At 56.4% G+C, this 8,801-nt stretch overlaps 1 protein-coding gene across 4 annotated transcripts in view; it reads right to left on the bottom strand.

Moving 5' to 3' along the window:
- Window positions 1-8,801, bottom strand: part of ABCF3 (ATP binding cassette subfamily F member 3) — a 13,653-nt gene that overhangs the window by 2,320 nt on the left and 2,532 nt on the right. The window contains exons 1-14 of one of the 4 annotated variants that reach the window (XM_035889943.1): window positions 5,760-5,814; window positions 5,604-5,717; window positions 5,060-5,326; window positions 4,773-4,853; window positions 4,160-4,219; window positions 3,748-3,804; window positions 3,533-3,555; window positions 2,842-2,897; window positions 2,493-2,693; window positions 2,246-2,322; window positions 1,972-2,016; window positions 1,511-1,643; window positions 787-875; window positions 490-581 (exon numbers count right to left, since the gene is read on the bottom strand). In XM_035889943.1, coding sequence (XP_035745836.1) covers window positions 490-581; window positions 787-875; window positions 1,511-1,643; window positions 1,972-2,016; window positions 2,246-2,322; window positions 2,493-2,693; window positions 2,842-2,897; window positions 3,533-3,555; window positions 3,748-3,804; window positions 4,160-4,219; window positions 4,773-4,853; window positions 5,060-5,326; window positions 5,604-5,674 — 1,252 coding nt within the window. In that variant the 5' untranslated portion in view covers window positions 5,675-5,717; window positions 5,760-5,814. Of the gene's footprint in view, window positions 1-489; window positions 582-786; window positions 876-1,510; window positions 1,644-1,971; window positions 2,017-2,245; window positions 2,323-2,492; window positions 2,694-2,841; window positions 2,898-3,532; window positions 3,556-3,747; window positions 3,805-4,159; window positions 4,220-4,772; window positions 4,854-5,059; window positions 5,327-5,603; window positions 5,718-5,759; window positions 5,815-8,801 lie in introns of those variants that run through there. The other 3 variants (XR_004841387.1, XM_035889945.1, XM_035889944.1) reach the window with 3 other exon arrangements.

Raw genomic sequence — 8,801 nt, 5'->3', positions numbered from 1 at the left:
GAAAGAAATCCCCCAGCCACTTCCAGGCAATTCCCTCCCGAGCAGGGGTTTTGCGGGGAAAACCTGACTGACACAATGGGGACAGGGGCTGCAGGGCTGGTGACTGACTCCAAGTGACAATGCCCCCAATTCCCTGTCACCGCGTTACATAATGTTAAGCGGAAAAGGGAGCAGGAGGTTTTGGCAGCTGGGAAAGGGGAAGCTGGTGCTCATTCTGTGCCCAGCAGGAAAACGTATCTGCCCCCAAAACCCAGCCACAGCGGAGCACCAGCCTGAGGTCTGCAGACTGCCGGCCACCCCCACACAACCAGCTCAGCTTCTCAAGGCTGGTGTCCCAAATTTGTGCTGGATGTGGGAGTTAACCCAGAGTCCCTTAAGCACAAACGTGACGGACCCTTCTGCCCAGGGCCACAGAACACATCAGTGCTGCTCCGTGCGTGGCAAAGGGAACCTCAATGGCCCAGATCTCCTGGACTCTCCAAAACTCACCTGGGAACTTTCTTGCCAGCAGCTCTACAGCACTGATGTTCAAGTCCAGTTGATCCACGTGGTGCTGGCTGAAATAACCGATCTTCAGGTTTCTGCAGAGTGACAAGAGAGATTGGGAGCTGGTACCAGGCCCCGCAACCACAGTGCTTTTGCAGCTGCAGATACAGGAAAGGGGCCGTATGCATTGGTGTGCAGGACCCATCCCCGTCACTTGGGCAGCCATCGCTCCAAAGCACAGCCCAGAAGCCCTCCAACTGCACCATTCCTCCCAGTCCCCCAGCCCTTCCTACCAGGTACCTGTGAGCATGTCTGATCCCTCTGACTGGTGCCAGCTCCCCCATTAAGATCTTTAGCATGGTCGACTTGCCAGCTCCGTTTTCCCCAACCTAGAGAAGCAGCAGCAGCATTGGAGAACGTGAAACCCATGAAGGTACTTCAGAGAGGGGGGCAGCGATCAGGGAATTTCAGGGCTCTCGGATGATCACGGAGTGGAGGAGGGCAGGACGAGAGCCTAACCAGAGACTTCAGCTACCTGTGAGCTGCATTTCTACCACTGACGAGCAGCACAGGTAGCAATGCTAGAAGATGTTCCCTCCCCAACACTCGAGCCTAAGGATTACCTGGTCCCAGCCTCATCTGCAAGCACATAGCATCTCTGCTGCCCCACCCAGTGTAGCAGGAGCCCCCACTACACACTGCTGATGTCAGCTAGCGGGGAGCCACAGAGAAGATGGATCCAGTCTCTTCCCAGAGGCACCCGGTGAAAGGATGAAGGGCAACAGGGACAAGTCACAAATTCTAACTGGCATTAGGAAAAGCGTTCCAATATTCCTCAAAATGAGGATGATCAAATGCTGCAATGGGACCTAGAGGAATGGGAGAAATACTCCTCCCTGGAGATATCCAGAATTCAACTGGACTAGGACCTGAGCAACCTGACCTAACAGCAAATCTGGCCCTGCTTTGAGCAGGGACCTCCCAAGGTCCCTCGCAGCCACCGTCATTCTGCAATCCCACATACCACACAGATGCGGGACTCCAGGTCAGCAGAGACAGAGAGGGAACGAAAGATGTAGTGACTTGGGTCATAATAGAAGTCTACTTCGTCTAGCTGCAGGATGGGGGGGGAGAACTTCTCAAAGCCATCGGGGAACCTGGGAAGGCAGGAAAAGGTGAGAGATGGCCAGGAACTTCAGAGACCCTGCTCCCAGCCCCCCGGGACAACCTCTGCAACCCCCCAGATGGCAAGGGGGGCTCCCTACCACACAGGGCCTCTGGGAGGTCACAAGAGGGGACACAGATCTGTAGCCTTGGCCCCAGAAGGGAACCCAGCCTGAACATGGGAGCCCATCTGGGGTCCCTGTCAGAGTAAGGCTGGCCCGCAGGAAGGGGTGGTTGTCCCAGCCAGGACAGGACCCAGGAGGAGCTCACATCAGAAAGGGAGCCAGGTGCTTTCCAAGCAAGGGCTCAGGGGACACTTACTTCATGATCACCTCAGACTCCTTGTCCACAGGTTTCAGCTCTGGCCTGCAAGAAGAGGAGACACATAACCAAGGTGCCTTGCACTGGGGGTCTGCTCTCACACCAGAAGGTGTCAGCTCTGCAACGCCTGACCCTAGCCAAAGCCTCTGGACCAGTGACAGAGCACCCAAACTCAATACCACCCCCGCATCTCCCAGGCACCCTGGGAAACTCTGTTTCTTCCCATGAGCACTGCCCCCTCCCCACCTCCAGAGAGGAACAGGAAGACACTCACAGCTTCTCCAACAGCTTGAGCTTGCTCTGCACTTGGGATGCTCGGTTGGCGTTGTAGCGGAAGCGGTCAATGAAAACCTACAAGAGAGAAAAGCATCAGAGAGCTCCAGTTTCCCTTCAGCCCCACCCACCCCACTCTACTGCCAAACCTCCTGCAATAACAGAGCCACATCTATGGGTCTAGAAGCATGGAGAAAGGGACGAGGCTGGGAGAAGAGTGCCCCAGCACTACTGGCTTCTCCCAGTACCTGGATGTGCTCGCGGTACTGCTGCTGGGCTTCGTACTCTCGCTGCTGGTTCTTCAGCCGCTCCTCCTTGATCTTCATGAAGTTCTCAAAGTCCCCGCGGTACGTGTCCAGCCGCTGCGAGTGCAGGTGGATGATATCCGTGGCCACCACGTTCAGGAAGTTCCTGTCGTGGGACACTACGAGGATGGTTGACTGCCAGGTCTGGAGAAGACAGCAAGAAGGGGAGCTAAGCTTCATCAAGGCAGAGCACACGGCTTGGTCCCACCACTCAGCAAGGTGAGACACCAGCCTGGAGGACATCTCCATCCCTCACCCTTGCTCTGTCCTGGGGCCTCCCACCACCCCTTACCTGCAGGTAGGTCTCGAGCCACAAAATGGCCCTCACGTCCAGCATGTTCGTTGGCTCTGAGGGAAGGGAGAGAGGCACTCGGGTCAGGAAGGATGAGGGCAGCTGGATTATGCTTTTTTACACAGGAAAGGCTAGTGATCAGCGTGGTGGAGGAAGACACCCTGCATGGGGACCTGCCCCCACAGCTCAGGGGACTGACATGTATGGGGTGTGCTGAGGGGGCTGGGACTCCCCCCACTCCATACCAGTACCCGGACCTTAGTGCCCAGCAGCAACACCCTGCCCAGACCCCCCACCCAAGGTGAGGGCCTCCCCAGGGGACTTAAAAAATCACTTTTTAATGTTTCCTTTACTTTTCAGCTCTGCTCCGTGCCCCGGGCAGAGGGTTTCTGCCGAGGCAAAGCCCCGGGCTGGGCGGCTGGGCCGGGGTGGAGGTTTGGAGCCACCCGGCTGGGACACAGGGCAGAGCTCTGCTGAGCGCAGTGAGAGTGGCCACCCAAGCAGACTTCCCTGCAGCACCGCCAGCCCTGCCCGCTGTGCCAGGGGAGCACCGACACCCCTGCCAGCACCGGCCCTGTCACACAGGGCTATTTTAAGCAGGCAGCTAAAGGCCACGGCACATTACCAACCCCAGCAAGGGCACAGGCAGGCCCAGCAGCAGTGTCGGAGGGGACTCGCAGTATCGACTTACCGTCCAGCAGAAGGAGATCCGGCCTAAGAAAAACAAGACACAGGTGTCAGAAGCAAAAAGAGCACAGGGTCAGTGCAGAGCATTTTTCACCACACTCGCAGAGCACTCCCCAGCCCAAGAGCCTGAATCTAGAGGACTTCTAGGCAGCACCCCTGCACCTCACAGCACGGACAGCAAAGAGGCTTAACTCATGGCTTGAAAGCCTGGACACCAACCTGGCAAACAGGGCTCTGGCTAAGGCCAGTCTCATCCTCCAGCCTCCAGAAAACTCTCTGAGGAGAGAAGAGGTTGCAGAGAGGGGTTACTGTTTAATGCAGAACAACTCTTGTGTTTGCCAGCCTGCCTGCCTGCCAGGCTCCCAGCTCCCCCACAGCCTTTTTGGCCATGCTGTCACCCAGAGATGGCGTGTCCCTGCAGAGATCTCGGGTGCAGCACAAGATCCATGGTCCAGCAGGCAGGTGGCTTGGCACCCCCAGGGCAGGAGACCACATTGGATGGGCAGGAATAGACCCTCGCTCTCCCACAGGGCACCCCTCCCTTACAGCCCCAGCAGTGCCTGGGGGCTCACTAGCAAAAGCATCTCCCCAGTCCCATTTCTGTCTCAATGCCCAGAACTTGGAGACTTACTTGGTTGCCTGTTGTTGCATCTTTGCATTAAAGCCCAGTCCAGCGAGAATGACGGACGCCCTGGGGAAAAGGGGAGAGAACTGGAACCCAGCTACAGCGTCCAATGTCAGAGCACAGTCTGAGGTCTCAGACCCACAGTCACTGTGGGGAATCTGCTGCATGGTTTAAGGCCATCCTGGTGTGGGAGGATTTCCCTGCACGCCCAAGAACAGCACTTGGCTAGGAAATGCAGCCCAGCAGGGCACACATCCACATGAAGTCCCAGAAGATTCACAAGAAGCTTTCAGCTCTTTAGCCAGGAAGAAAGTCACTACCACCAACATCCCAGAAACGCTCCCCAGACACCAGGAACCTGGGGAGGTCAGAGAGGAGCAGCAGCAACTAATGCAAGCCATATGGGGGGTGGGAGGGGAAATAATCCCGCCAGCTTCGGGAGGAAGCTCGACTACTCCTAACCCAGCAGAGCTGTGACAGAAGAGACAAGGTGAGCAGTAGGGAGATCCCCCTGTCCCCACATGCTGGATCCCAGGGCCACAGCATCACCCTTCCATACCCCATGCCCCAAACCACTGCCCATGCCCACAAGACAGCAGTGCCCACAGGGCTTCCTCACCTCGCTGGGGCCTTGTCTGCCTCAATCTCCTCCAGCTTCGCATAGATCTCTGACAGCCTGGCACCTTCTGTCCCTTCTCCCCTGGGGCAAAACAAAGAAGAGCATGTGGGACTGACAGGGGTCAGGGTTTGAGTGCTGGGGGAGGCTGATCTCCCCAAGCAGGACTAAGGTGGGCAAGATGTAGCCCAGCCCTGCTGGAGCCCTCCGTTTGAAGGGAGAGACCTCAGAACAAAACCTCACAGTCAAGAAGCCACAGAAAAGCTGGAAACCCAGCAGCAGCACCTCACCTGCCGGCATTAATCTTGGCCGTCAGGTCCCTCTCCTCCCGCAGCAGGCTCTCCCGAGCGGTGTCACACTCCAGTACGCTCTGCAGCGCCGGTGTCTCATCCCCCGCCACCTCCTGCTCCACGTGGAGGATGCTGATGTGTGAGGGGATGCGCAGGCTCCGGCTGGCGATCATCTTCAGCAACGTGGTCTTCCCCAGCCCGTTCCTGCCCACCAGTCCGTAGCGCCGTCCAAACGCCAGGTTCAGGTCTGCTCCTGCCAGTAGGACACTAAAGCAAGAGAAGAGGCAGGTACCTGGTCAGACTGCCCCATGGAGAGGGAAATAACCGGCAGCCACCTGCCCCCAGGACATTTCAGGCTGCGCTGGGGCCAAGCAACCATCGCAGACTTCTCCTGCCCAAAGCCAACAGGGTCAGGTGCCCACCTTGCTTTCTGATCCTTCCCACACCCTCTGTCACTTCCCAACCACTCTCCAATCCAGTCTCAATTGACCCATGGTCCAAAATCCCAGCCAGGATCTGTCCCCACCTCCCCACCTGCACTCACCGCTCACCGAAGGACACATCGAAGTTCTCAATGCGCACATCATACGACTTGTTCTTGCCTGATGACTCCATGCGAGTCTCCTTCTTGCTGGCGTGCAGCCAGACCCCAGCCACCCTCAGCAGAGCAGGATGGGGGTGTTTGAGGCACCCTCCATACTCACAGAGGGCCAGATGACTTCAGGGAATCCCGCTCCATCCTCTTGTCCTGCTTGGCTTTCAGCCTGGCTTCCGCCTTCTCCAGTTTCTTCGCATTCACCATCTGGGGCACAAAGCAGAGAGTTTAAAGAGAGAGCATTTTCAGCAAAAGCCCCAAAAGCCTAACTCCACGAGAAAAAGAGATCAATCAACGCCTCATGCCTGGAAGGAAGGGAGGGGGAGCAGGAGGGGGGTAGGACAGGGGAACTGGGAGAGATTCAAGCACATTTTGAGGAAGCTAATCATGCCAGGAAGTCACTTCAGGAATGAAAACCTAAATCAACTGCTCATACACAACAGTTTTGCCTCAGCAAGGCAAAGGGTTTGGCTGAGCCTAACATATGGACAGTTTCTCTACTTCCAGGGACCTGGGTCAGCCAAGTCACTCCAACAGCAGCAACCTGCTACCCCTGTGCCTCCTCCCCTACCCCCTATGCCCACCCTCGTCCTAGACCATGAGGCATGTTAAACTTTAGCCAGTTTGGAACAAAGTCAGCTTACATGGTGGATCAATCAAGACAGAGACAAAAAGCATTTAATTAAACGTGAAGGCAAGGAGTAGCCAAGTGTTTTAACCTGGCCTCTGGTCTTGGCCGGGCTCTCAGCCCACTCCAGCTTATTCTTGCATCAAGTCAAATATTTGTGGCTGACCAAAAACACTCCTAGATATTTCAAGGCAACTCTGCAGCCACCAGAGGATATTACAGACCTGCATGCTAGACTGAAGAGCATCTTGTTACTGGAGGTGTGACCCCATACCTACAGACAGATTGAGTCACTCTGTAAACTATGCCGAGCTCCCTGAATCTCCCAGTAAGATGTGTCCTCCAGAACTTGAGAGGCCTCCCGAGACCTTCTCTGAATAGTCTCAAATTTTTCTGAAGATCCTTTTTGAGCTGCGGATGTGAGACCAGAGAGCGAACCCAGCAGCAACAACTCCAGAGCCAAAACCAGCAGCAGCTGCCAGCTTTCACTTAAGGCTCCCATTCAGATACGTGGGGATCATGTTAGGTCTCAGCCTCCAAGCGAGGGGTTCTCGTCCTCAACATGTTACCCCAGGAAGGGAGAGCTCTGCAAGAGACCAGCCTGGCAGAAAGACTGCCCACCCTGTACAGCTACCACCACCTTTGCTTTGCAGATGCGCAACCACCACACCTCACCCGTACCCAAACTTTGGCACATCCAACACAATGGGCAAGCCAGCTCACTCCTAAGCAGCCACATGTTTTGTTGGCAAAGATGTTCCAACTTCCTCCAGGCCATGAAGCGTAACTGCTTCCAAACTTCTCTGCTCCTGGTCTTATTTTTCAAACCACGACAACCTGCAGCTGTTTCTAAAGCTGGGCTTACAACCTCCCTGCAGCAGCTCTCTGGAAAAGAGCTGCTCCCTGCTAGCTCCTCATCTGTAACGTCCCCACATCTACTCATTAGCCAGGATTTTATCTCTCATTGAGAATGGCAAGATGCCATCCCAGTATATCCTATTTTCTCAGTCAAAGGCCTTGCTGTAGAAGCCAAAGGCCCTTGAGAAAGTCAGAGAAGCTGCACTCTGAGCACCACCACTGCACCAACCATGCTTTGAAGCTCATTAGGAAGTTATGGAAGAATAGACCTTGTCAAATTAATAAGCCGTTAACTCCTGTTGAGCCTCTTTACCAGACCAAGGTCAAGAGTTTCCCAAATTACAGTGAGCCTGACGAGGAGGAGCAGTACCCCCCGCAGCTGTGCCCCTAGCCAGGACGACTGCCCGTCCTGGCTGCTTCTCTGCTCCTGGTCTTATTTTTCAAACCACGACAACCTGCAGCTGTTTCTAAAGCTGGGCTTACAACCTCCCTGCAGCAGCTCTCTGGAAAAGAGCTGCTCCCTGCTAGCTCCTCATCTGTAACGTCCCCACATCTACTCATTAGCCAGGATTTTATCTCTCATTGAGAATGGCAAGATGCCATCCCAGTATATCCTATTTTCTCAGTCAAAGGCCTTGCTGTAGAAGCCAAAGGCCCTTGAGAAAGTCAGAGAAGCTGCACTCTGAGCACCACCACTGCACCAACCATGCTTTGAAGCTCATTAGGAAGTTATGGAAGAATAGACCTTGTCAAATTAATAAGCCGTTAACTCCTGTTGAGCCTCTTTACCAGACCAAGGTCAAGAGTTTCCCAAATTACAGTGAGCCTGACGAGGAGGAGCAGTACCCCCCGCAGCTGTGCCCCTAGCCAGGACGACTGCCCGTCCTGGCTGCTTGCTGAGGGTGAGGTGACTGGAGTGGAGCAGGGCACCTGCAGCCCCATGCGTTCATTGCTCCCACTGGGTCCGCTGGCTCTGAAACGAGGGCACGGCCCCTCACTTACCGAGGTCTGGCCTCTCTTCAGCAACAGCCCCGGCAGCAGGTCCACGCTGGCGTCTGCTGCAATGAGACCATCGGGTTGGTGAGCATGTGCTCCAGGGAGGCTCCACCAAGCGCTGCTGTAGTGGCTGCCCACAACCAGGCAGGACCGTCCCCTCTCCCACAGGACGAGGGGACCAAAGGGTGGCTCCTCTCCTTCCACCCCAGCTTGCCCTGTGGCCAGCTGGCTGCTGCTGGTGACAGCTCAGCAGCAGGAAGAGACAGAGGGGTGCACCTGCGAGGGGGAGCCCAAAGGGACCGGAGGGGGAACCGCTTCCATGAGGCCAGGCGAGTGCACGCGCCAGGCCCTGAGCCTGCCCTTGCTGCCAGCACCCTGAGAGCGGGGCAGGAGCTGTGGGGGGACACACGATGCGTGGCTGGGGGTCTCTGGGGGTGGGGTGTCTGTGTGTGCCACTCACCATATCCATCGGTGATCTGGGAGAGCTGGATGGGGGCGTCCAGCAACACCTGGCTGCAGCGCTGGGCCCGGCCCTCGTCCCTGCCAGAGAGGAGGAGGAGGGTGAGGAGGGGGCGAGTTGGGCGAGGAGGGGGCAAGGAGGGGGCGAGGGCAAGGAGGGGGCGAGGGCAGCGGTGCCCTTACAGCTGCAGGGGGTTGAAGAGGCG

The sequence above is a fragment of the Egretta garzetta genome, unplaced genomic scaffold (assembly GCF_000687185.1).
Source record: "Egretta garzetta isolate BGI_Z169 unplaced genomic scaffold, ASM68718v1 scaffold172, whole genome shotgun sequence".
Taxonomy (NCBI): Eukaryota; Metazoa; Chordata; class Aves; order Pelecaniformes; family Ardeidae; genus Egretta; species Egretta garzetta.
This window is presented reverse-complemented; position numbering and strand designations above follow the sequence as displayed.